This window comes from Cavia porcellus, unplaced genomic scaffold (assembly GCF_034190915.1).
Source record: "Cavia porcellus strain 051 isolate PalLab524CR breed Dunkin Hartley unplaced genomic scaffold, mCavPor4.1 scaffold_7, whole genome shotgun sequence".
Classification (NCBI taxonomy): domain Eukaryota; kingdom Metazoa; phylum Chordata; class Mammalia; order Rodentia; family Caviidae; genus Cavia; species Cavia porcellus.
In genome coordinates this window covers 48,422,195-48,450,087 of record NW_026947490.1, presented here as the reverse complement: position 1 = coordinate 48,450,087, position 27,893 = coordinate 48,422,195, and the positions used below count along the sequence as shown (strand labels likewise).

Genomic DNA, 27,893 nt, shown 5'->3' with positions numbered 1-27,893 from the left:
GCCAATTTTATACACATAGTCTCAGAGATGGTTGTTAATTTGATACTGAAAACTATCTCATGAATAAGGGGAACCAATATAATTGATTCTGGAGATTCATAAAGTAACGTGCATAGCACAGGTTATAAATTGCTGAACTAAGGGTCAAATCTAAATCTTTGACTTCGGATTGGGGGAGGCTGTTCAGAACATCCTTGATGCTGGCATTGCAGCCAAGTTTCTCTGTCTGCCTCATTCATGCCCAGTTTCAGATTGTGTGTTTGGCACTGGGTCAAAGTGTGAAAAAAGAGAAGGGTGGACTTGGAAGGAACTTAAAGTGTGCATTACCCAACAGAAAACAGAAGAAAGAGAAAGGTGTGAACTCTGAGTTATGGTCTTGGTGCAAAGGATTCTGAAAGAGGTAGGATGCCACTGACTGCATCTGTCCACAGAAACCCAAAGAGATCCCAAGTCCCCTGGTGTTTCAGGAAGGTGGAATCCAAATGTGAATATGGGCTGCCAGAAAAAATGAGTTCATTTTCTTTCTGGGAGGAGGCAAGAAAAGGAATAGAACTATTACATGAAAGTAGAAAAAAGTCAAAGGAAGGTAGTATAAAGCTCCTGATAGGAATTTGGAGCAAAATCAAACTGTTACAGAAAAAAATAATTTTTAAGTACTTGAACTTTGGTATGAACGTGCATAGAGTCCTCAAGTCTTGTAGAATTTTTCCAGTGCCCCTAAACCTTAGGTATCTTTCTATGTCTCCCTGCTTACTCCCTCTCTCTTTAAACATTAGCTCTCATTTATACAGGGTTCTGCTTCTCAGCTCACACTGAGAGGCTCACACTGTACTGCCCTTCACAAGATCTGTTGGATGAACACAGTCTGGGATAATGGCTGTTGGGTAACTAGACAGGTCTTTTCGTAGTGCCAGTAGGATAGAAGGCATTGGAACTTTTATGTGCATCTGCACTTCAAATGTGGCAGCTGGGCTGGGGTGGAGCAAGGGAAAAGATTTTGAGATGGGCTGCAGAGCCACTGTGAACTCTGATCACCCACTTGCTTGAGGCAAATTTCAGTAGCTTAGTGTGTGGGAACTTTCTGGCCATGTGGCTTTCTCAGTCAACTCACAGCAGAAGTGAACAGCCATGAATTCAGGAAATTGTGGCTGGTCATGCAATGAGACAGTTCTGCTCCTTATCACTGTCCTGCCAGATTTGTAACTGCAGAGTCCATGCTCAGCCGAGAGCCTAACGTAAAAAGAGGCCCATCTGACCCTTCTGTTGTATGGCAATGTGGCAAGCTGTCATCCTCACACTCCTGCTCCTCAAGGGATATCAGGGCCAAGGTAAGGAGCCCAGCCTCGTGTTGGGTAGGAGCTGGCATGAATTTGGGAATTGTGTTCTTTGGAGAAATCAGAACCCAGAGCATCTGGTTGTGCTGCTAATGTGGTCCCTGGGAACTTAGCGAGCCGTAGGCGAGATCATGCAGGCTACTGTACAAAGAATGGCTTTTTCTCTGAGTGAAATGAGAAGCTCTCTGAAGATATTTGCAAAAACAGAGAGTGATATGTGTCTTGCAGCTTTGCATTCACAGTTTTCTCTTCCTGTCTTCTGCTCCCTTGCTCCTTCACTTCTCATTTTGCTTAACTACTGCCTTCTCAGTCATGCTTTCCCCCAGCTGTCAATTCAGCTTGCCACCCAGAAACTCCTTATCTCTTGCACTGCTTAATTTTTTCTCCATAACATTTATTACTACTTTACACACACTTTTACTTATTTATTTTGTTTCTTTCAATCTCCTCTTCAGTCTACAAGAACATAAAATGCTTGAGATCAAAGTTTTTGTTTGTTTTGTACACCGTTGTATGCTCAACGTCTAGACATATATCTGGCACAAGCAGACCCTGAGTAAATATTTATTTCCTCTGTCACATCCTCCTCTCTATTTCCACCCTCTCCCTGAATGTGTTTTGAGCAGCTCTGTCCTATGTACAGCTCTGTGCTAAGTACAGAGGATTCCATGGTGGATAAGTGTATGGTCCCTTTGTTCGTGGAGCCTACATTCCATCATCCAAGCGAAAAGGAAATGATGTGATTAGTGCATGGCACTGCGCCTAAGGTGGTAGGTGACCAAGACATGTTAAGTGAGTAAATGAATTATTTTCAGGCATCTTAGACACAGGATAGGAGAAGACATAGGCCCTAAAGTTTATTTTGGGTCTAAACTGTAGAATTTGGTTGTCCATTCTGAGGAAACCCCAAAGGACAGGTGTTTTGCGCTTGAGATAGGATATGCTGGACAAAAGTAGAACAGAAGCAGTTAGTTATCACTGTTACCAGCTGTTTGCCTAGATTGTGTAAACTTTCACTTCTCAGGGAGTGGCTTCCTATTTCAACTGCTCCGGCTTGGGTGCCAGTTGGTTCTAGGAAACCGAGGTCATTTTAACTCATTTCTTTCTTGATAACTCTTCTCAGTGTGTGTGGTAAAATGGCTGGGCAAGAGGGACAGACACGGGCGCATCATCCTGAAGGGAATCTGGTTGCATAAAAATCACTCTATAAATAGTCTGACCATTGCCTTTTTAAATGAACACATTAAAGTGCAGCATAAGTACAGAAAACACACAATACTACAGATATACATCTCAGTGAGCTATTGCTAAGCAGGCACACCCTTGGAAATACCGTGACTTCCTTCCCATTTGTTCACTACTTCCTCTTCCACAAAGATCACCATTCTTTTTTAAAGTATAGTATTGTGTATTTCTCTATTGTTTGATATTTACGCAGATAGGTATCTTTATCATAGCATGATGAATATTCTTATTTCTAATTGTTTCAAAAACTAGATTCTTAAATTCTTTTTCATCTTTATAGCCCTCTTTCTCTGATTGCTGATGTCATAGGCTAGTTTTCTGTGGACATAAATGGAATCATAAGGTATGTAGGGACCGACTTCTTTTGATCAATATCTCTTGAGATTTATGTATGTTACTATTTGTAACTGGTCAGGGCTATAAAATGTTTTATTGTGCAACTATACCATAGTTGTTCATTCATTCTAGTATTGCTGAACATTTGGATTGTTTAAAAAACTGCTTATTATTAAAATAATGCTGCTATGAACCTTTTGTACAGGTTTTGGGTATATTTCCATGGTATCCTCATGGAGAATGTGTATACGCCTGTAGTAGATACTGTCAAATTATTTCCCAAAGTTGTTGAATCAAGAAGCAATTAGGAGCTCCATGTTACTTTTGGGCCATTGGATTTTTGCTCTTAGGGTCTGAAATTAGGAAATAAAATTGCAGGAAAGTCCAGCCTGTAAGAAGGGAGGCCAAAGCTGAGGGAAACACATCTGTATGTCTTCTTTGGTATTCTGCATGGAATTTCTAAATTAGAATCACTTTTGGAAGTTAAATGAGAGAAATTCCTGAATAAATTATTTAAATAGATTCATTAAGCATTTACTGTGTTCCAAGAAATGTGCAAAGTTTTGTAGAGGAACCAAGATGAAGCAGGTGGTAATTCTATTCTTAAGTGTCCTTCAGCTGAAGGTGAGAGTGCATGTCTGTATTTCCAGCACTCTGTGAAGCTGAGGCAGGAGGATTATAAGGTTGAGCCCAACCTGGGCAATTTAGCAATTTAGGGAGATCCTGTCTTGAAAGAAAAAAAAAGGGCTGGGGATAGATAGTTCAATTCCTGTTTCTTTTTCTGCTAAAAAGAAGCTTTGAGGTAGAAGAAAGTCAGTGTGTATACTAACAACAATAAAAGAAGAAACAAAACTCTGTGTCATTCACTGGCAAGATAACTTAAGAGTGAAACAGGAGCTAGATTCCTTTTAGGTAGGGACACTGAGGAACTGGCCATGAAATGTGAGTATTCAAGAAGCAAAGAAAGAAGAAGAGCGATTTAAGCAGAGGAAATATACCGAGCAGAAGCACGGAAGGGTTTGAATGGGAAGCAACAACACAGAACACAATAGTTTTGTTGGAGAAATATAGTACCATGTTATAGAAGACAGACTGCAGTTAAAGGACACAAGATGCAGGACTTGTGCTGGGTCAAATTTGATGGAGGGAAGAGGTTGCTTTGCCTAAGGAGAGGAGTTAATATGGTCAGTATAAAGCCAAGAGAAAGAGAGGAGCTGCGGTCTGGCTGGGGAGCATTCTTTCTGATTTTACAAGCTTGCCTTAACTGAGGCTCGCCCTGCTCCTGGCACCTTTGTTCTCATTGAGCTCTGGTCACTCAGTCCCTAGCAGAGAACATGTTCATGGCCCTCCCCTGCTACCAACCTGGTGCACAAGTTCAAACTGAGAAACCTCAACAGCCTTTTGTCAGCTGGTGGAAATTCAGCTCCATGTGTCTCTCTTCCTCTTCTCCTGAGGGCTCCAGCCCCTTTCCTTCTTTTGATAAGCAGGTCTAGGTTGGAGGAGGCTGAGCTGATTTGGGTTCCCATCTGGAGTTGGAGCTCACAGCTCTGGCCAGTGGGCTCAGAGCTAGGTCAGATAAACTCCTTGACCATTCTGTGTGGTTGCTGCCTACTCCTTCCTGAGGCTGCAGTGCAGTTCACCACCTGTCCTTTGACCTTCTTCTGCAGAGTTACATTTCTTAACCACAGGAAGAAGGCCCCCAAGGCTGCTAGCAAGCAGTAGCAACAGTAGTACTGTAACCCTGTGGGCTTGCCCGACCACCGGAATCTGCTGTGGCTTCTCCCTTCTAAAAACTACCACTTACATGGGTCTCTTTTATCTCTCACTTTAAGCACATGGGAACTTGTGTTGAAATAATCTTTCCATAATGGCATTTCTTGTCACCTCTCTTGGTGTATACAGCCCCTGCAACAGGACAGAGATCTTTTTATACCAGTTATAATACTTGTTTTTGCACTGTAGCCAGCCGTGACTCTGTCCCTCTCTCCTTCCAGGCTATAGTTCCTCCTGTGCTGCACTATTGAGGGCTGCAGGAGAAAATTCAATGACAAAGAGAAGACATAGATTCACAGCCTCCAGCCTGACTTGGGCTTTTAGGGTCTCTGAGATTCTTGTTTCTTGTCATGGCTTCTTTCATTCCCAAAAAGGAGATTCCAGACCTTTATTATCTCTTTCGGGGTGGTTGCCACCATCCAGCCTCTAAAGGCAGCAGCATAACATCAAGTAGATCACACATTCCATTCTTTAAATATCAGTCTAATTAATAAATGTAGTTCTGTATTCATCTTTGCCCCAGTGGAGAAATGTATTCTTCTACATAGGCTTTTGTATTTTGACTTGTTCCTGAGGTATACAGTAGTTTACTTTATTTTCTAGACTGTATATCTAAATAGTAAGCACATTTTAACATTTTTACTATCTCTCATAATTTTATAAAGGTAAAAACAAAATAAAACCACCACAAAACACCCTGATATTAAGCTCATATTTTCCAACAATGGGAGAGAGCTTTGCTACCGTCCTTATTGGACCTGTAAGACAGATCAGGGACACCTGTACACATGCCTCTGTGCTGCTTGTCATGCTCTCTTCCCTGCTCCGTCCTCCACTGACGAAGCAGACTCTGAATCTTTCTTTCCACTGCAAGCTCCTCTGAACAGCCACTCCTAAAGCCCCAGGGCGAGGAAGGCACGCCATCTTCCTGCCAGCATCATACCTTGTGCATACACTTAGCTGGCTTATTTATGTCTATTTATTTCTTATAGATTACAAGCACATGAAGCCTGGAATTAAAACCCCTCCCGTCTTGACTCACTGCCCTTAATAATCCTTTTCTCTAGAGGAGTGATGCTAAAAATAGCTACCTATGGGTGTGGCATGAACAAAGACCAGTCATAACAGATGCCAGCTCTGAGCAACCTAAACAGACCCGTTTGTGTATCCTGGCTGAACTTTGGAGCTGCTTTTAAGCCAATAAGAGTTATTTATGTAATTTTTGATATTACATTCATGCTATGCTACTCCAGTTTCCAACAAAGCCAATTTTTCATAGCTCTTGGCTATTTTCTTCACATGCTTCTTTGTTTTGGTTCTGCTCTTTTCTTGAGAATTTGGCTTCTATTTCTTACATAAAATCCTACACTGTCCTGTGGATTTTGGCTTGGTGGCAAGTACTTCTGGCTCTTATTCTAGAATCTTTAGACTTGGCTAGGCTTTTTGCTATTGGTGTTTCTTCTTGTAAAATACTCAAGATGCATCTGTACTTTCGGTCCATCGGTGCCTTAGGTGGGGTGGAGAATTAGGAACCTAAACATTTAGTTAAGTGCTTGGCTCATGAAATGCAAATCCATTGATGTGGTTTTACTTTTCTGTTTGTTTGTTTGTTTTGTCTTGCATTGCTTTCTGGAGGCAGAGGCTTGCTATGTAGTCCAGGCTTGCCTCAAACTCTCTACTTTCCTGTCACTGCCTCCTGAGTTATAGGCGTGTGCCACTGGGTCTGGCCAGGCCTTACTCTTGACCATTCACATGTTTGACGCTGCTAATAATGACTGACCAGCGTTGGCTATTCCATCTCCTTACTGTTACCACTTACTTGTTATGTATGGAGAACACATGTCTCTTTCTGTGCACCGTTCTATTAAAAACTATGCCTCACTCAACTTGCCTGGGTTAGTTTCTTACATGTATTAATATTTATTGCTTTATCTTTTCCTTTTTCATTGCCTGTAGAGATGATATCTGATTTTTAGAAAATAAAGTTTTATGACACATATCTATTTCTTTACAAATGCTGCCAATCAGAAGACTCATCAGTTTTAATTCTTCTGCCTCTAGTATTCCACATAAGGTTTGCACCTTGCTCAGTTCCCTGGCCCCAGAGGATCTTTCAACTTGTTGACCCACCTACCTGAGATGGTTTTCCTCTAGCTCTTTTCCTGGTTGATCTTCATGTCTTTCGCTTCTGATCTCACATATCAGCTCCTTTGAAAGATGTCCCCTGGTCATGAAGCTAAAGAAATTCCCACATTCCACCAGTCATTCATTTATTTTTTTACTTTAAAAACAAAAAAAGAACAAAAATAATGATAAAGAATTTCAAAACAAAATAATAAATTAATAGTAGTTAATGTATTGCATATTGTTATCTTCAAAGTAGCTGTTCAGATTACAAGATTCAGGCATGAAAAAAATGATCAAACAATCAAACAATGAAAGCACAAACTTTGTTTGGATTAACTAACAGAGATTGGTAGTATATTACCTATCATGTTATATCACATCTTAAAACTTTTTCATGGCACTTATGTCTCCCCCAAGAATTTAGTTTTCACTTATTTATAATGTGTACCCCACTGGGCTGTAAATTTTATGGGAACAGGACTTTGGTTCTTTTGGTCTCCTTAGTACCCTAACTGCACAGAACAGTTGGGCAGAGTCCTCATCTTTCACATCTTTCACATTTGGGAATATCTGAAGATATTTTGATTTCCACGACTGGGGCTAGGCATGCTACTGGAATTTAGTGTATAAAGCCCAGGGATGCTGCTAAACACTCTTAAGAGTGCACAATACAATGGTTCACCTCCAACACACACACACACACACACACACACACACACACACACACACACACATACACACACTCCTAAGAATGATCAGGCCCTAAACACTGAGTGCTCTAGAGCTATTCCTGATGCTCCAGAAGTGTTCAATAAATACTTGTTTAATACAGGCAATGGTCGTCTTCTCATTACTTCTCATTACTGAGGGTCTCAGTTATTCTTGCAAATGCACAAGAACATAAGTTTAGGACATTTTCTGTATCAGTCTATAAATGTGCCTAATTTAGTCTTTTCCACAGAAGTAAGTTTTCTTATCCATTTCTTTCTGGCTTCGGTTGGAAGTTTAGTGTCAGGAAGACTTTTTTGATATTTATCTAAGAGATGGGTTAGTTAACAGAGGAAACAAGGAACTTTCCTCCATCTGCTCTTGCTGTAGTAATGTTTCCACAATGAGAACTCCTCACGTTATACTTACCAAACTACACTTTTCTTAGAACTACATGTTACTCAGAAGAACTCCATGAGAGATAGTCATTACTCATTTTTTATTTTTATACTTTTTAATCAAGATATAACTTACGGGAATGTGCACACACAATTTAAATGAACATGTCAGTGGAATTTTGTGTATGTATATGTAGATAATTCTCGCTAAGCTGTAAAACATTTCTAGCATCCAATAGGATTCTTTGTGCTACCTTGAAATTACTAATATCCTCAAAGTTACCAACACTATCTTTTTCCCCTATAGATTAGGCTTCTCTGATTTTAAACTTCATATACAGGAAATAATTCACTACACACTTTAGTGTTTGCATTCCTTACTAATCATGATGCAAGTGAAATCTATTCACAGTGTTGCTGTAGAAGTAGTCTATTTCTTATTACTGTGTAATATTCCCTTATTAGAATGTAGCACAATTTATTCATCTTAAAATGATAAATACATGAGTTTTGACTTTATTATGAATAAAGCCCTTATAAATGTTCTTGAACATATTTTTAGCAAACAAAAATATTGCATTTTCTTGAGTATAGCAAATTTAATCTTTTATCGTTAGTTTAATTTAATCTTTTTTCTTGTTCTTCAAAAGAAGCATTTGCCTACTTCAAGTTGTAAAGTTATTTAGATATTTTCCTATATTTTTTAAAGCTTGGTAACTTTAGTTTCACATTTAAATTGGTCACCTGTTTAGGATTCATTTATGTACATAGAGGTAGAGTGATCTTAAGATTTATTTTTTTCTTAGAGATATCTGATTGATCCAACATTATTTGTAGAAAAGGTCATATATGTGTAGGCCTATTTTTAGACTATTAAGTTTCATTGACTATTTTTCTGTCCTATGATAATGGTGTACTATCTTAATTTCTGAAGTTTTATAATATATCTTGATATTGGGTAGTAGAAACTTTATTCTTCAAAATTGCCTTTGCTATTCTAGGTTCTTTATACTTCTATAAAATTTTACAAGCAATGTATCAATTTTTGAAAAGATAAATTGTTAAATTTTTCATTGGAATTGTATTAAGCCTGGGAAAATGTACATATTAACAATATTAAGCCTTCCAATAAAATCATGATACTTCCTTCTATTTAGTTAGCTCATTATTTTTCTAAGAAATCTTTTTTGCATCAGATGTAGAAATCTTAAATATTTCTTTTTGAATATATTTCCGGTTATTTAAAATATTTTGGTTCTGTTTCATTTTTATTTTTGGTTCTTTTTAAAAATTTATTTTATTTTAAAGAGAATAAAATAAAATAAAGTACAACAGAATAAACACCAATCAAAACAAAACAATGAAAGTGATATAGGACTTCAAAACAAGGTAACAGAAAATCAACAATGGCTATTATAATACATCTTGTTATTTTCACAATAGCTGCCCTTATCATCAGACATAATAAAATCAAACAAAAACAAAATGGAAAAAATCAAACAAAACAAAACAATGAAAATGATATACAATTTTAAAACAAGGTAATAGGAAATTAACAATGACTACCATAATGCTTTTTGTTATCCTTTAAATCATTGCTCAGACTATGAGCTTTAGGCCTGCAAAATCAACTAAACTTGCTATACTCAAGAAAATGTGCTATTTTTGTTTGCTAAAAATATGTACAACTAATACAAGCATTGTTTCTTTACTTCAGTTGTTACACTCTCAGCCTGGGTTCCACCCCGTAAGCAATCAGTTGGGCAGTTCTTCTGTCCTGGCCCACATGCCAGCTGGCTCATGGCGGGAGTTGGGTTCCTGGTGCTCCCCTAGCTTTTGCTGGCTCAGGGGTGTGTGGCTTCTTGGTTCTCCTGTGGTCAGCACAACTTCCGCTGGTTCCTGGGAGAGTTTGGGTTTGTTATTCTCCCTCAGCTGGTACAACTTCTGCTGGCTCACAGGGTGGGAATGGGGTTGGGTCCTTGGGGTTCCCCCAGCAGGTGTGACTTATGCTAACTCATGGGAGGCTTTGGGTCTCTGGCCTTTGTTCTGTTTTAAATGGTATTGTTTTCAAAATTTAATTTTCTATGTACAAATATATTGAAATATAAACAATTTTTTGTGTTGACTTTATCCTAACAACCTTGTTAACTAGGTTTTCAAATAGTTTTCCATACATTTATCTAGGTTTTCTGTATACATGATTACATAATTTGATAATAATGACAGCTTTACATATTCACTTTCAATTTTTTTCATTTATTTTTCTTGCTTTGCTGAACCAGCCCTGACTTGATGAAAAGGGTTATTATGGAATTCTTGTCTTGTTCGTGAACTCAAGGGAAAGCATTTTATAGTTTATCACTAAATATAACACTATCTATAGGTTTTTGGTAGCTACTATATATCAGATGAAATGTTTCTTCCTAGTTACTTGTTTGGACATTTTTTGTGTTTACAAAAATCAGGTGAATGTGTGTTTATATCATAAAGAAATGAGAAATGAGGTGGTCATGTAGCTCAATGGTAAAGTGCTTGCTTTGCATGTGTCAAGACCTGATTCCGTTTGTATTATAGAAAAAACAACAAAAAAGGAAATGACAAATGACAAATGTTTGAGGAGACAGACAATGTGATTTGAATGTTACATTTTACATATATATATATGCACATGGTACTGTATAAGTTTTATGTATCAATTAAAAGTCAATTTAAATTTTAAAAATCATGAATAGGTTAGATTTTAACAATTACTTCTGTACATATAGAGATGATCATTTGTTTCATTAATATAGTGAATTTCATTCATGAGTTAAAAAGGTTAGTAAATTTTGCACACTTAATACAAATCTAAATTATTCAGGGTATCTTATTTTGTTATTTATTTGTTATTTGTGTTCAATTTGTTAATATCCAGTTTGCATTTATGTTTATAAATGCCTGTTAGTTTCTTTTATTGTTGTTTTTCTCAACGTTTTCTGAGTTTTAATGGTTTCAAAAATTAAATTTAAAAGTAAGTGTATAAATAAAGTAATTCACTCTTTTTAAAGGAACATCACTGAAATAACTAAATAACAAATCTCATTACTTAAATAAGATCAAATTATGCTTTCCCAGATAACTGCTTTAACTCTGACCAGCAATCATCTCATAATTAGCAAAGAAATTGATTTTCCTCTTTAATTATGTAAGTCATTATATCTAATAAAAAGCAGAAAATAAATTAGCCAGGCTCAGTAATTCATCCTTGCACTTTGAGAGAATGAAGCAGAAGGATTACAAATTCTAGTCTTGCCTCAGAAAATTAGTGAGACCCTGTCACAAAACAAAAATATAAAAGGGACTGGGTGCAATGTCCAGCATAAAAAAATAGGAAATAAAGTGAGAATTTAATCTTTAAAAAATACATCTCTAGTCTATGGAAGAGATTGGTAGTAATTTGTAAGTTTTAGGAAAATTCACCAATAGATCTATCTGGGCCTGGGCTTTCTAGAAAGCTTTAAAAGTATAGATTGAACTTCTTCAACATATAAGACTCTTCAGAATTTCTATTTCCTCTTGTATCAGCATAGATAAGTTTGCATCTTTCAAGAGATTTTATCTATTAAATCTGAATTTTTGAATTTATTGACAAAGTTCTCATGATACTTTCTTACTGCCCTTTAAAGCATTTGTGTGGTCGCTAGTGATGTTCTTTAATCATTTCAGATATTTGCAACACTTTCCCCTGTTTTGTTATTGATTTTTCTAGAAATATATAAAGAAACATTTTTACTTGAAGAAGTTACGTTCAGCTCTGTTGAGTACCTCCATTGTACATCTGCTTTCTAATTTCCTGATAATTGCTCTTGCCTTGATTATTTTCTTCTTTCTTTGGGTTATCATTATTACAATTACTTAGTTTTTGTTTCTTGAGGTTGGCACTTAGGTTACTGACTTATAGACTTTTCTAATATATGAATTTAAAGCTACAAATTTCCTTCTAAGCAGCTCTATTCCATATTTGCCACTCATTACCACTTAGTTCTAAATATTTTACAGATCTGGTTATGATTCATCCTTTGACTCCTGCATTTTTAAGGAGATGTTGCTTATGTTCCAAACATAGGGGTTTTTCTAGTTATTTTTCGGTTACTAAATTCTAGTTTAAAATCTACTACTCTGTAAAGGTAGTAATATTTATAGCTTCAACATTTTGCAATTTGTGGAAGCATGTTTTAATACCTAGATATTACTTATTTTGGTAAGTGCTCTAATTTTTTTTAAAAAGAATAGTTTGCAGTTGTTAGTAGTAATGTTTTATATATGTTAATTGTGTAAAACTGGTTAATCATATTGTCCGAATTCTTATATATTTTCTGTATCTTTCTTCACTTTTTATTTATGTCTGTTACACAGAGAGATGTGAGATAAAAATCTCCAACTATGATGGTGTCTTTGTTTCTATTTTCTTTTTTGTTCTTTTAAATTTTGGTTCACATATTTTAAAGTTTCATTTTGAACTTGTTATTATATGTATAGGGACTATTATATGTATAGAGACTATTATATGTATAGAGATTTTTAACTGACCCTTTGAAATATTTTTATTAAAATTAATATGTAACAATTGCATATATTTATGGGCCTAGTATGACACTTCAATACTTAAATATGTCATGTGTAAGGATCAGAAAAGGGCATAGCTATCACATCATTTATTATTCTTTGTATTGATAACATTCAAAATCTTATTTTTATAGTTAGCCAATTGTGCATTGGAACTTTAGAAGGTATTTCTCCTGTTCAATTAGAACTTTTGACCTAAGAATCATCCTCTCCATGCTTCTCTATCCCCAAGCCCTCCACACACTTTGATAATATGTATTTTATTTATTACTTCTATGAGATCAGATTTTTAGTGTCCATGTATAAGCAAGAGTATGTGGTACTTGTTTTTCTGTATCTGGCTTATTTTGCTTAACCTGATAACCCTCTGTTCCATCCATGTGGCTGTAAATGAAAGAATTTGATTCTTTTTTATCGTTTAACAGTATTCCATTGTACATATGTGTTATACTTTTTTATGCATTCATCAATTGATGGTCATGTAGGTTAATTGCATACTTTGACTACTGTGGACAATATTGTTATAAAATGCAAGTGCCGTTATCTCTGACATACTGACTTAATATCCTTAAGATATTAGGATACCCAGGATTGGGATTTCTGGATCACATGGTTTTTTGAGGGGTAATCTAGAATAGAAATCAAAACCTTGCATTCGCCAGGAAGCTGCTGTGCCACTGAGCTATGTCCCCAGTCCCTTCTAGTTTTTTTTTTAATTCCATACTATTTTCCATAATGGCTGTAATTTTTACCTTCCTACCAACACTGTATCAGAATTTTCCTTTCCCTGAATCTTCACCAGAATTTTTATTTTATGATCATCTTTATCATGGTCTTTCTTACTGGGATGAAATTATATATCACTGAAGTTTTGATCTGCATTTCTCTGAGGATTAGTGATATATAACATTGGTCATTTGTGTATCTTTTTTTGGAAATTGACCGTTCATGTCATTTACTGAGTTTTTATTCAAATTATTATTCTTATTTGCTATTGAGTTACTGGATATAAATATTCTGGATATCATTCTCTTGTCAGATGAATACTCTGCAAATATTTTCTCACACTCTGTAGGTCATTTCTTTCTTCTGTTGATTGATTCCTTTGCTCTGCAGAAACTTGGTTTCATGTAATCCCACTTGCTAATTTTTGCTTTTGTGTATTTTCAAGTAGATTGTTTTTGAACTCACTATTCTTTTTTTCACTTAAAAACAGAATTTCTTTATTTCAAAGGAAAAATAAAAGACCTTCCCAATCTTTTCCAGAAAACTCCAATAGTAGTAATAATAACAATAATAATAATCCTATTAGAAACCATAAAGAAACACTAAGAGTTTCAGTATTACGTTCTTTAAGTATGTGGTTCAGGTTTTTACTTTATTTATTTATTTAAAGAATGAAAAAAAAGAAAAAAAAAGAAAAAAGAAAAAAGTAGAGTAATACAGAATTCCAAAAAATTAACATAAAATGGCTAGTTGATACATTACATATTGTCATCTTAAAAATAGTTGTTAAAGTTACAAAATCAAAGCATAAAAAGTGGTTAGACACCCAAACATTGATAGTGCAAAGCCTTCTGTTCAATGATCCAACAGAAACTTGGTAATACAGTTATCTATCTTCAGGTTTTTATTTTTAAGTTGATAACTATACACATATTTTTAAAAATCCTTAAAAGTGTGTCCAAAGGATTTTGCTTAAAATGAAGGATTTAGAGGATTTTTTTAAATTACTTACCTTGTTATTTATACCTTCTATCACAGTCTTTCTTATGTATTATGTATTTTGTTTTATGTATTTTTCAGCTCAAGTATTTCTACTTGATTTTTTTATAGTTTCTTCCATCTCTTAAAGATTGCTTTCAATATTCAGAGTCCTGAAATGTTTCTCCTTTTTTTCTTCAAGTTCACTGAGTTTCTTTAAAACAGCCGCTTTAAATGCCCTGAGAATTCTTCTATACTGATTTCTACTTCGTTTGTTTATGTCTGAGTATTAGGTGGGGTCATGGTTTCCTGAAAGCTCTTGATGCTTGTTGGCAAGTGATACTGTCTGTTCGTTAGAGGGTGAGGCATTTTGTCCAGTTTTTCAGATCAGGCTTTGTCCGTGCCTGTTTTTCCAGAAATCCTCAGCAGGCTGTTTATTTCTCTGACCCTATAGTCACTTCCATTATTTCTACACTGGATGGCAGGCTGGTGCAAGCCTGCCAGGAATCCGTTGGTTCGTGGTAGTCAATGTTTTGTTATTAATTGGTGACCCACTCCTAGGTTTGTCCAAATTAAGTCATTGACCGGTTGTTCAGAATGAATCAAGAAAATATCTAGACAGAATAGTGATTTTTACAAGCCTCTCTCTAAGGTCAGGGTAGGCCCAGGTGACTCGACCATGGTTACTGCCCTGTGGTCAGCATCATAGGACTGTGCCTGGCTGTGGGTAGAGTTTCCGTGGATGGGCCAGCCTTAGACTCCTGCCATACCTATGAACACAAATGCCCCAAAGCACATGCTGAGTTCACAGCCTGCCAAGACCAGCAGAACACTGGGATAGGACCAGGGCCTATACTGTCAAGGGCTACCTACTGCTGAGGTGGACTTACTGGCCAGGAATGCTGCCATGTGCAGCCACAGGCTAGCTAAAACAGAAGGACAATAGACTGGGGTCACATATCTTCCTTGGTCCTGGAGTTGCTCCAGAAGCTCCATTCACAGGCATCCAAGGGGCCACGAGGCCTGTGTGTATCTCCCCAGTCTAGCACTAAGCTCCAGGGCAAAGTCCCATGCTCCCGACCCTGTCCTATTCCTGGTGGATGGAGTCTTCTTACTCCCTAGTGTGCTGCCTAAGGTTGGGGCAGTGTGTGTGAAGACAGACTCTCGGCCACCTGGGATGCTGCTAACACAGGTCCTACTTGAGTTTCTCAGCCTCAGAGATGCACAGAGGCCCATATCACATGTGGTACTGATGTGGGCTGAAACATACAACTCTTCCTCTAATGCAAGATTGGCCTGATGAACTTTTTAGAGTCTGAGTGCCCAAACTGCAACTGAAATCCTGCTTTTTTATCACGAAGTGTCAATATTGCAATTAAACCTGGATGCTTGGCTGCTGGGGTAACAGTGGGGTGGTGCGGCTGGCATGCTGACAGAGAGGGCTCTGTGTGCCCTCTGCAGCATGCTGTGGCTTTCACTATGACAGCCTTGGTACTGAGTTTCATGTCTGCGGCCCAGACTTTACTTGCTCAACTCCCCAAGCAGGAGATGTCTCTCTCAACACTGGGCTGCTGCGAGTTGGAGACAGGGTGACACAGACAACTCCTTTTCTGTCATCTTCAATACATCTTTTTATTTTGCCATAATCTGGTACCTCTCACCTGATTTCCTCAGTGCTTGTGAAAGTAGTTTGGCCCATGAATAACTTCTTGCGTTGCTATGCCTCTGGGGAGAGGATCACATTTTGCTCTATTTCCCTTGCTCTCCCTTTAATGTCTGAAATTTTAACAGCCATTTGGATAATTATTCTCCTCTGAACTCCCTCTGACTCTTCCTAACCTGTGCAGACAGACCTTTTCGTTTCTTGCATCCACTGGGCAATGCCACACAGTACACCTTTCAAAAAATGGCAACAGGAATTTGTATTTTTCTTCACTGACCACCCTCAGCCACTCTTGGTGAATCATGTATTCTTTCACTCTTATCTTGATTCCTGGAGAAGAAAATTCTGGGGTATGCTTGAGAAGTGTTATTTTATTTTTCTCTTCCTAATTATTCTGAATTTAGGAGCAACCTTTGTCCAGGCTTCCAGGTCACTAACAAGTTGGCCAGCATTAATGAAGAATGCCTACAATCTCTTTTGCCAAGTGCTATAAGGGAAGAGTATGAATCCTACTCTGAAGAGTGGCCATGATTTCAGGTGGGAGGTTAGTCTTTGGGGGATGGCCACTGTCCAATAGGGCCTGCCTCAAAGCTGCGTGGAGGAAGTCACATCAGACATGGAGTCATTAACACTGCGGTTAAAATTACATCTCTTAAAGGCAAATTGCCTAGATTTTAAGCTCATCATTTTCACTGTGTCATGGGCCAGTTACTTAAGTCCTTTCTATCTCAATTTCTTCACGAATAAATGAGGATTACACTTTCACAGGGTTAATTAAAGCATTACAAGTGTTTGAAATCCGCTTGTCACCTAGTAAGTGCTTAAGAGATTCTAGTTATTATTATTGGTCTGTGGTTTATTCAGATTAGAGGACAGAGCTTGGGGAGAAGATGAGCCAGGTAAGGGGAAAGTGTTTTCATAGGCTATGGGCTTCGTGACTCCATCATCTTAGTGCAAGGGAGGTCACATCCAACTGTCCACTTTTCTCAAGTGTTACACTTTTCCTGCCGCTTTCATCCTGGGTTCTCTTTCCTAGAATGCTCAAATTCTCTTGATCCTGTGATTGGCCTCTCGGGACAGCCTGTCTTAATATGGCCTCCAAACACACAGACGGAGTTATACTCAGTTGAATGGAAGATGGAGCTGCGCTCACAGAGAACCTCGACGCTGATACTGCGTTGGAATAATCAAAGTGAACACTGTTCCTCTATCTCAGAGCGTTTAAACTGTGCATTTGTTTTTGAGTGTGGGAACCTGAGTCTTAACATCAAGCCAGCTAAGCCACAGTGCAGTGGTCTCTACAAACTAGCGATGACCAGTAACAATGGGGACGTTTCCTGTATCCAATTCAATGTCTCCATATTTGGTGAGTCTCCCAGGACTGTGCATGCTGCCACTCTGATTCCTGTAGGACTTATATTTCCAGAACTTTGCTGATCAGAATCTCTGCTTCTAGATCATGTAGAGAAGCCTTACCTGCAGATAGTGAGGAAGATCATCAACGAAGGAAAATGTCAAATGGATCTGTACTGTTTAGTCTCCAGGAATGACAATGTGAACTATTCTTGGTACAATGGGAGTGAACTGATCTTGACACCGAGGAACTGTTCTCATCTGGAGGTACAGATTGATGCCCATAAGCTGAACACATATACCTGCAACATCAGCAACCCTGCCAGCTGGGCTAGTGCAAGCCTCAACCTCACCTTCACCCAGGACTGTCTGGGTGAGTAGGGCACTTTGGGCTATAATAGGAACTGCAGAGCTTGGATCCCACCAACAGGAGATATATTGGTTTTCTTTCCTGGTGCTATTTAGCCCTTCCTCAGCAATGGCCCAGCTCTGAGCACATAGTTTTTATAAAGCCAGGTGTGTCTCAATCTGCAAAAGACCGTACTGCATCTCCATCTCCTTCTAGGGGTACACATGTCCCTCCATATCTGTAAAGCATTGCTGCTTGGAGAGTCTTGCAAAGGCTCCTGGCCATTAATTTTTTCCTTAGAGACATAATTTTTGAGCCATAACTTACCAGGAGTCAGGTAGTTGTCAGGAGCCAGTGACTGTACATAGCAGTAGAGGGCTCAGCAGGAGCCTCAGGAGAATCACAGACTCCCTCAATGAGTTCTAGGTTCATTACTTTATCTTGAAAGTTACCTGAGATAAGTTTGTGTCAGTTTTTTTAAAGATAAAGACTTTTTGTGCCATCAGCATGGCTTTACTGGAAAGAAAGGCCTAAAATGTTATGTAATCACTGACCTGAGAAACCATACAGCAACACTGGGACAACAAAACTAAGTACTTCTGGGAAAAAGAGAACCACATAACATGAGGCAATGTGTAGTGACAAGGACACTGGCCTTTTGATCATGACAGATATGGGCTCATTATTCACCAGCTCTGTGATCTCAGATGGATTCATTAATGTCTGTGATCTTCATCTTTTTCTCTTGGATGAAATGGGCACAATAATAAGTACCTCACAGGTTTTCCGTTAAGACAAACTGAGATTACGTTTTTAAGGAGATAATCCATCAGTATGTGTACTGTTGGATCCTTTTCCTTCTCCTCTTGTTGGTTAGATGATACAACGGACTCCATCTGTGACACAGATTTTACGCATAGAAATTCAAATCAAGAAGAGCAGTGAAGATGGGGTAGCAGGATGGTGAACAGAAGACTTGACTGGCATATAATAGATGTACCCTGAATATTTGTTGAGTTAAAGTCAATAGGTAGAGAGAACAGTTGCTGTGCCAGATGGTTTACACATAGCAGGTCATGTAATTAGCCCCTTCAGACAGATTATAATATGGCCAGGTCTGTTAGATATTAATGTTCATATTCTTGGCATCACTCAGAGGGAGTCACCCAATTGAGTAGAGGGACAACCTTGATGTGAATTCATAAGGTATGAGATCAGCCACACCTCAGAGCAGAGTGGGCTGTGAGCCAGTCTCTGTAGCTGACAGGTGGGAAGCAAGATGACAAGAAGTGAGAACTCAACCTTTGTACCCTCTGTGCTCTCCAGAACCCAGGTTTTTACCCTTTTGGATAGTAATCGTGATTCTAGGTGTACTGTTTCTTGGCACCCTGATTTGCTTCTGTGTGTGGATGAGGAAGAGGAAGAGAAAGCAGTCACGTAAGTGGGATTTCCTTGAGGGGGTTCTGTGGATTAGATCCAGTGGCTTGGGCCTGTGGGCAGTGGGGTGTTCCTGTGTGCACAGAATGTCCTTTTTGGGGGGTGTTGGGATATGTGTGTGCACAGTTGAAGGGTGGCAGTCAGTAGCTGGAAGGTCCCCTATCCTTGTTCCTGCTTTCTGTGGTAGATGCAGTCTGACCTTCAAGGAGCAGGTGGGACTGCCCAGCTTAATAGAGAAAGTATGTCAGGAGTGGTTATTCCACTTTGTACTTTGGGAAGAGAACAGAACCAACACAACTCTTTTCTAGAGTCATTCTTAAGGTCTTGACCATCTAGGGTACCGGGTAGGGGATCTGTCATAAGTGCAAGTCTGAAGAGCAGGCCTTTTGGAAGTTTCTGGAGCTCTGATATTTGCTTCCTTCCTTCTACAGGGTCTAGCCCACAGGAATTTCTGACAGTGTATGAAGATATCCAGGAAATTAAGAGGAATCAAGTAAGGCACTCTAGGGATTGGGTTCTCTCAACTGGTTTGGAAAATGCTGTTTGGAGGATGGCCTTTAAGAGTAGGGGAATAAAGAAAACTGAACGACTGTCCTTTCAAAGTGATCGTCAGTGTTTCCTTGTCTCTTTTTTCTCCATCATTTTCTTAGCTCTGGCCATATAGGAGAAGGGCAAGAGAAAAACAGCAGAGAATATGAAAGGGAGGTAGGAAGGGCAGCATGGTTCAGAATTGCTCCTGTTAAGAAGGGATGATGAACAGCAGCAGCCAGCAGAGGAAAGGATGCTCTTGCTGCCTCCCTAAATTGTCCCACTGTTTCCTCAGTCTTGCTCAGTTTTGTCACCTGAGCTGAGTGCCAGAATAAGAAACCTTCTCATATTTCTTATGTCTGAACCCAAATTCTCATCTCCTTAGCAGATAAGAGCTAATTTTTGTGGGTCCCTTAATTGTTACTGAGGAGCATAACCAACCAAAGCACAACAGTTGTGTAGCTGGCCCAGTGGCCTGTGCTTACAACACAAGTCTAGCTGAGGCACTAGAAAGAGGAAGTAGCTTGATAGGAAGCCAGAAACCAAAGCAGTGACGTCAGGGAACACTTCTCAGTTCTCTGAAGGCAGTGGCCAACTCTTCTTGTCATCCAGAGATATGGAAGAGAAAGACGCTGGAGAGGGTCTTGGATGACCCCCAGTACTACACCTCTAATCAGGGAAGGATGTGGTAAGAGACCTACGGGGAAAACCCTGATGGGTCAAGCAATACTCAGCTGTCAGTGTGAGGCAGAGTGGGCACAGGAAGGAAGTGCTTTTTCAATACCACGAATGACACTTGACTGGAGGATGCCCATATGGGTTTCCTCTGCTCTGGTTACATGGGTGGAGCCCTGTGAGGCCTCATAGAATAGATAGCTTTGCTCAATTGGAAGTGAGGATAGCTCCCTTTGTTTTTATCTTTTTCCCAGCTCTCTCCCAAGAGCTGCTTCCTGGTGGCAAAGGATGAAAAGTTTCTGATAAAGATGAATTATTCTTAAATAAAATAATTAAAAGCCCAAGCAGATATGGCTAGATGGTGGGGCAAAGAAAATCCATTATAACAGTGATTGACACTGGCCAGATCTTCGGCTTTAGCAAGATTGTACTCCCAGGAGAGGAATTTGAATAAATCCAAAGAACACTATATGTCCAATGGTGTTATTGATGGAAATGAGACTCCCCCTTTGGGAGCATCTTGAAAGGAGGAGGGTTTCCTGATGGTAACCAGTCAGTGTAGGGTCAGATGGAATCTGTGTCATTGAGATTTGCATAGAAAATGGATACCTTGTGACTGCAATGTTAAGTGAAATATATCAGACACACAAGTTTACATATTGCATCATATCTCTTATATGAGAAATCCAAAGTATAAATAAATTAAAAAACAAGTAAAAGATAGGTAATAGGAAACAGGAAGAGTGATCTCTTGCAAATAGGAAAAATATCAAGAGATGGAGGGAGAAGAGGAAGAAGGGAGAGAAAGAGTGTTAAAAAGAATTAAGTGTGTTGAGTATGTGAACCAGCTCCATTGATGAATGTAATCATTATGCATTGCAAACATATAGTAACAAAAATAAAAGTTGAAAGAAGGAGAAAGATTACCTGGCCTGGAGGACACCTAGTTCAGGTCCAGAGAGGGAAGGCATGTTGACAAAGAGAGGCATTGAGATGTTGAAGAAAAAGCCCTTGAGAATCTTGGGCTTGATTCCTTTTTCTATTGTGTACACACTGACTTGAGCTTTTCACCCTTTTGTATCCTCCTCTGTGGTGGAGGTGTAAATGATTGTCATTCCTATCTTATAGGAGTCATCTATGGGTAAAGGGGAGAGTATACATACAAAATACAACTGGGCATGGTGGCACATGCCTATAATCCCAGAATTTGGGAGGCTGAGGTAGGAGGATTATTGTGAGTTTGAGACTGGCCTGGGTTACAAAGTGAGCTCAAGTCCAGCCTGAACTGCATAGCAAGACCCTGCCTCAAAAATACAAAAACAAAAGCAAAATCAAAACAAAACAAAAAATGCTCAACAAATAGTAGCTACTGTTAATAATAGAACAGGACTAGCATTCATGTTGATAGGCTTCTCAGCTCATCCAGGATTTTTTTAACTGACACCTAAAGCTTCTGCCTAGGCAGGGCTGAGGCAGGAGGATATAAGAGGTGACCTCTCTAGGTTGTGCTGGATCAAGGTTTCTGAAAAGATTTCATTTGTTTTATCATTAGTGTTCTGCTTCCGAGTCACAATCCCAAGGAAATGCTGCTACTTTGTATTCAGTAATACAGGTTTCCCAGGTGAGTCTCCTTCTGTGCAGGGGGGGGGGGGGAATGGCACTATGGATGCAGATGTCTGTCTGGTGTGAGCACAGGCAGGCGTGGGTGCAGTGTGTGTTTGCAAAGTGTGTATGCTCCATCCTCCCTGACTTGTATCCCATTACCTTCTGTTAAAGGATAATATTTAAATTCCATGGTCTCAAACAGAAGAAATGCCTTTCTAGTTCTGTCTAGAGGTAAAGAACAGCGAAAGACTCACATAACAGTGTATTAAGGGTTTTCTAGGACTTTCTAGAAAAGGACAAAGGAGAAGCAAAGGATAGGAATAGAAAAGAGGTGCTGAAGAGGAGGGGTTGCTGAGAGCCTAATAGGTCAGAGCCTTAATAGGTCAGTCTCTCTAGTGAGAGATTTCCAAGGCAGAACCTTTTTTTTTGGACCTGGAAGAGTGAACTGTGCTAGAAAACAACAGTGTTTTCAGCTTTTAAGGTTCCTGCCATTCCTGTCTTATAGGGCTCCACTGGTGGAGGCCTCTGGACTGAGGCAGATATCTGGCTCCAAGCTGAACTCATAGCTCTCCCGTGTAACAGGAACCACACAGTTAGGCATCCTGGTGCCCATCCTCGTCCTTTCTACCTGATGTGGGGAGGGATGGAAAGGGTGGTATTCACATGGCAGAAACCAAAGTATGAAACCATAAACTGTAACATGGTACAAGAAAAGTTGGGAACTGTGGAAATCCATGAAGGTCAGAGACCATGTGTTTGAGGGAATTTAGGACATGTTTTCAGACGTTTCATTCAACTTCCTTCTTTTTATTTTATTTTATTTTGAAAGTATACAAAAGAAAAAGTCAGAATAAAGCCAACTAAGATTGTACAGTGAAACTGGTACAGAACTTCACCGCAGGTTACCGGGATAATAGTAATAGGTATCATAGTATATTTTGTTATCTTTATAATGGTTGTTCTTTTAATCACGTATATCAAAATGAGATGAAATATAGAACACTATAGAACTTATCAAAACAGAATATTTAATAGCGCAGATCTCAGTAGACACTGCTGGTTCTCCCCTTGGAAGGGCTGCAGTCTGCCACCCTGCCTCCGCTTACCAGGGAGAGGAGGTGCTTGCTTGGCTTCCCAGAATCCTAAGTTCCAACATGGCGTGGCAACTTCCTTCTAATAAATCATCTAACCAACTTGGAACTCACCATGAGAAATATTTAACTTTAATTATATACAATATAATTGCCTGCCTATGACATGAAGATATTCATAGACACTATGAATACATATTTTGGTATTACACTATTAAAATTTCTACATAACATTGAAGTAATTTATATAATCACTGTGTTCAGGACTGTGCTAGGGTTGGTACTAAGTATGGTACCATAATTGTGTGCATTAGGTGAGTGAGTGTGTGTTGAAGAGATACATGTTTTGGGGTAGTATTTACATTAGGATTGTTTGAGGGCTGTGTGTGTAGGTGTATATGTATGCATATGTATGCTCATGCACTAGGAATGTGGGCTTTACAGGTGTGTGGGCATGGTATACTAATCTCTGACATTCCTTCATGCCAGTATACACTGTTCTTCCTGGAAACTGCAAACACTGCTGGTTGCTCCTGGGGTAGATTCTTTGCGTTTTGTGGACAAGGAAACCTCAGGCAGCTTTCTGGGGGCCTAATCTCTTTTGGGACTTTGTTCATCAGCTAGGATAGAGCACTTCTCTTGAAGTTAAATATTCTTTATTCTCTAGGCTAGACTCAAGAAGAACCAAGATCCTTCTTGCAGTTCCACCATCTATGAACAGGTCAGAATCTGGAGCTCTTTCTGAGTGAATTTGTTTCTTTAGCACTGACTTGAAGTACATCCAGGAAGGGTATTGTTATGAGAAAGTCATCATATTGTAGCAGAGTTGTAGGGAGTTTAAGCATACTCTAGTCTGAATCTTCATTTTAGAATTTAGACAGCGAGACCCAAAAAACTGAAGGTCTCACTCAAGATCATACTATGTATTCAAGATTAACTTTTATTGGGCAGTTTGGGTTCCAAATTAAGGCTCTTCCCAAATTATTTCTTAGAGTATGAGCTACAAGCTACACCTCTCCTCTTAAAAGATGAATGTGAGATGATAGAGGGTCTGAGAGGGAAAAATAAATGCCTCTTAACAATATTTGGAAATTACAAAGTCACTGGGAAACATTGTAGAGGTGCAGTTACAGAATATTCTAAGGCAGATAAAATTCACCCCCCGCCCCCGCTCCGAGGATTCAACTCAGAACCTTGTGTCTATTAGGCAGGCATTCTACCACTGAGCTATACTCCCTGCTCCTATGCTTTGCATGTATATCCAGGGTAATTAAGGCATGAAGTGTACCTAGACCCATTAGCCATAATGATACTGTTTTTGTCACAAGGTTGGGGAGGGTAGGTGCTCTCTGGGATTCTTGACACCTCCTAGGATTCCTGGCCCTTCAGGTATAACCCAACGTTAAAGCTAACTTCTATAACCCTGAGAGGTTAGGGTTCAGGGTTATAGAAGACCCTGTGTGGGCCCTGTTCTATAACCACACATCTATGTGAGGGTTTGTAATGAAGCATAGTATGGTTCAAATGACACAATAATTGAGCAAGAGGAACTGGATCCAAGTCCCTTCTTTACTTCATATTTGCTGTTAACCCTGAATAATTTGTTTTATACTCTGAACTTCATTTTTTAGACATGTAAAATGGCGATAATAATCTATATTCCATAGGATTATTGTAAAGATCTAGGAAAAAGTTTCTCCTTTTATTCTTGCAGGTTGGAAGGAGACCACTCAAGGCCTGTAACCCTGCCCGATTGAGTCGCAAAGAGCTGGAGACCTTTGAAATTCATTTCTAGTTGCTATAGCTGTCCTCATTTCTCTTCCACATAAATGTCTGCCTCGGGAATCAGCACAACAGATGATGCTGCCTGAGTCTGTGAACCAGTTCTTGGTCTGCAAAGGGTACTGAAGTTCATCACATCCTCTATTTTGTTTTGAAAATGATTTTGGACAGCCATTACAAAAGCAAGGCTGTAAAATAGTATCTTTCACTTTCAGACCAGACAAGAATGCGTGAAGAACTTGGGTGGACTACATTCTGAGCATTTGTAATTTCTAAAGTGTTCTGTAAGTGTAGATGCCCATGCCCTAGCTTTCTAACATGTTACTTGTTTTCCCTCCTTGCTGACTTGGAATGAGTGCATTTCTAGATGTTCCTCTTGCCAAAGCCCAGCTTCCAAAGCAAGAGCAAAGAAAACCGATAGTGACTTGGAGGCTATGAGCTGGTGGGTTCTCACAGTAGGGACTTTACTCAACTGCAAGGGGAAAACTTCCCACCCTGATCTCATGTGTTGATCTGGCCAGTTGGTCACAAGAGTAAGTTGGAGGAGGAAGAGTAGATGGTGGTGCAAGTCATGGTCATTTTTGAATGGTAAGATCATCCCAAGTCCAAGTCTACAGTGTCCTGTAACTGGATGGTGAAACCAACTGTGTTCATGGTAACGTGTTGGACTTCCAAAGGCTCATTACTGAGTCTTGGGGACTGGCTAGGCTGGCTTCCTCCTAGAGAGAATGAGGAGAGACTACATTTAAAGCAAATGAATTTTTCATTAAAGAGTAAGTTTGTCAGAGACTTATCCTACTTCAGTTTTGCCAGAGGATCCAACGAACAGAGGACCCAAGACAATTTTGAGCCAAGGAAGAGGCAGTTGGAAACTGACTCTATGCTGAGTTTGCTGCCCTTCAGGCCAGCTCCCTTAACAAGGCCTAGGGGAGCATGATTGAGACTGGCTGAACCCAGAAAGAGAAAAAGGGGGTGATGGGGAATTGGAAAGGGATTATTAGAGACTCCAACTGGTGATAATGTTGGGAGCTTGCTTCTTCAATTGACCCCATCCTGTACTGAACATAAGCATTTAATTTAAAAAAATATTGGTGTTATACAGAGGATCTATAAATCTTTTGCCTAAATTAAATTTATATATCTTCTCCGTATTCTGTTTTTATTCTCAATAGCACCCAGAGGGTACTTGTGGGCCATTTGTAAACACATCTGCTTAAATTCTGTAGAGGAGCCTGGATTTCTGATGTTCCCCAGTGTTTCTCACACCGGGGCAGCAGAGAACAGATACCAGAGGCCATTCATCCTCACAATGAGTAGCCAAGACACACACCTGTTCATGTCCTACCTGATCTTTCTCCTCTTGGAGACTGGTCAGGCTGGTTTTTTTCTAGAGTTTAGTGTGAACATGTCACACTTTAAATCAAGTGTCAAGGGAAAAACCACATCCAGGGTCCTGAGCTGAGTTGCAGAGGCAAGGGATTTGGTGAACACAGCATCTAGAAAAGGGGTAGAAGCAGTCCAATTGAGCACCAGACCAGGTGAGACATTGACCACTGACTGCTGCTTGCCTTTCAGATCTCTTGTGTTGTGTAGGTCTTGATCTAGCCAGGTGTATTTAAAGCAGCAGAAGGAACCCCATTCACCTAAGGCTTTTGGGAATGCTGTGTTCTGCAGTGTAATATGTACATTATCATATTGTGTGTCAGATTGCTGAGCTTCTGTGACAACACTTCACAAAGATAATTATCCATGCAACGAGACAAAGAGCTAGCAGAAACTAAGGGCCTGTTGAGTATGAAGCATTACTTAAAACTTCGGAAGTGTCTGTTGCAGCCTACAGGAACCATGCCTACTCCAGAGCCATGTGCAGGAGGGCAGAAGTGAAGGGCTAGGTGCATGTAACACAAATGTACTGTAGAGTATCATGAATATAAGTCCAGAGACATGCATCTCACAGGCGGGGGACAGGGCTGCAGCTACAGTCTGGGGAGAGATCCTGTGGTTATTATGTACCCAGAGTGACAATAAGGAGGAAAGTTCTTTGTGGTAAAGTGTAGGTGTCTTACATGAAATGTGGTGAAAAAGGGTCAAAATTCTCAGCACCCAGACTTCTTTGAAATGCACACTTGTCCAGCACATACTGCATAGTCATGAAGCACTATGCTAATAAGGACTAAGCCCAAGATAAGAGTAACTTTTTTAAAAATTTTATTTAAGGAGAAAAAAGAAAAAAAAAACAGAAAAAGGGTACAAGTTATACAGAATTTCAGAAAAAATAAACAGTAAGAAATCACTAGTTAATTACATAGTGTCATCTTAGAAATAGTTGTTGAAGTTACAAACTTAAAGCATACAGAGGGGACCTTTAAACAGTGAGACTGCAAACAGTTTTGTTCAATGATCCAACAAAACTCAGCAATATGGTTATCCATCCTACACACCCAAATATACATGCAGTTATATCCCTCAGAGAACTCTCCCCTCCCTTCTTCCGTACAATGACAATTACACATCTTGGGTTTCACTGCTCCCATAGTTCTTATTACTTTTTTTTTTTTTTGAAGAAAGTAAAACCGAGTAACACACCAGGACAGAGTCAGTCAAATCAAAAGGATAGACATAATACATAATGTAAAAACAAAATACAAGGTGATCAACAATGGTTACCATAATGCCTCTTGTTATCTTAAAAAAGAATTGCCTATATCATCAATTATAATAAAATTGAACAAAACAGTAAAGAATAAGACAAATAAAACCAAAACATTGGAGACATTAGAGGACTTCAAAAGAAGATAATAGTCAACCAGAATGGGCATCACAATGAATCTTATTGTCTTCATAATTGTTGCCTATACTTTCAAACTTGGTACTATCAAGCATAACAGAATAGAGGAAAATCAGTCAAGACAAGATAGAGCAATACAGAGTTTAAAATCAAGTTAATAGGAAATCAAAGTGGGTTACTATAATATATCCTGCTATTTTTTATTTATTTTCCCCTTAATTAAAAGGATAAAAATGAAAAAGTAGATAATAAAAAGGAGATTGAGATAAAAATGAGGGCATAACAACAAAACAGCACAGGTCAAAACATAGCCATTTAAGCAAAATAGTGTTTCACCACAAGATAATCTCGACATAATAGTAGTTACCATAGTGTCTCCTCCCTTAAAATCT

General features: G+C 39.0%; 1 protein-coding gene across 6 annotated transcripts; it reads left to right on the top strand.

The window, feature by feature from the left end:
- Nucleotides 1-1,118: 1,118 nt before the first annotated feature.
- On the top strand, nt 1,119-25,864 carry Cd244 (CD244 molecule). 6 transcript variants are annotated; one of them, XR_010048817.1, is made up of 9 exons: nt 1,125-1,328; nt 16,930-17,259; nt 17,350-17,619; nt 18,922-19,032; nt 19,464-19,525; nt 21,788-21,856; nt 23,599-23,652; nt 24,646-24,832; nt 24,929-25,864. XR_010048817.1 is itself a non-coding variant. In XM_063253533.1 (8 exons), the coding sequence occupies exons 1-8, from the start codon at nt 1,268-1,270 to the stop codon at nt 24,724-24,726; spliced, it is 957 nt and encodes a 318-aa protein (XP_063109603.1). In that variant the 5' UTR covers nt 1,119-1,267; the 3' UTR covers nt 24,727-25,864. The 6 variants fall into 6 exon arrangements, 5 of the variants coding, with proteins under 5 accessions (XP_063109603.1, XP_063109602.1, XP_063109601.1 ...); XM_063253533.1 differs by having other exon boundaries at nt 1,119-1,328; nt 17,431-17,619; nt 24,646-25,864; XM_063253531.1 differs by having other exon boundaries at nt 1,123-1,328; nt 18,964-19,032; nt 24,646-25,864.
- The last annotated feature ends 2,029 nt before the right edge of the window (nt 25,865-27,893 follow it).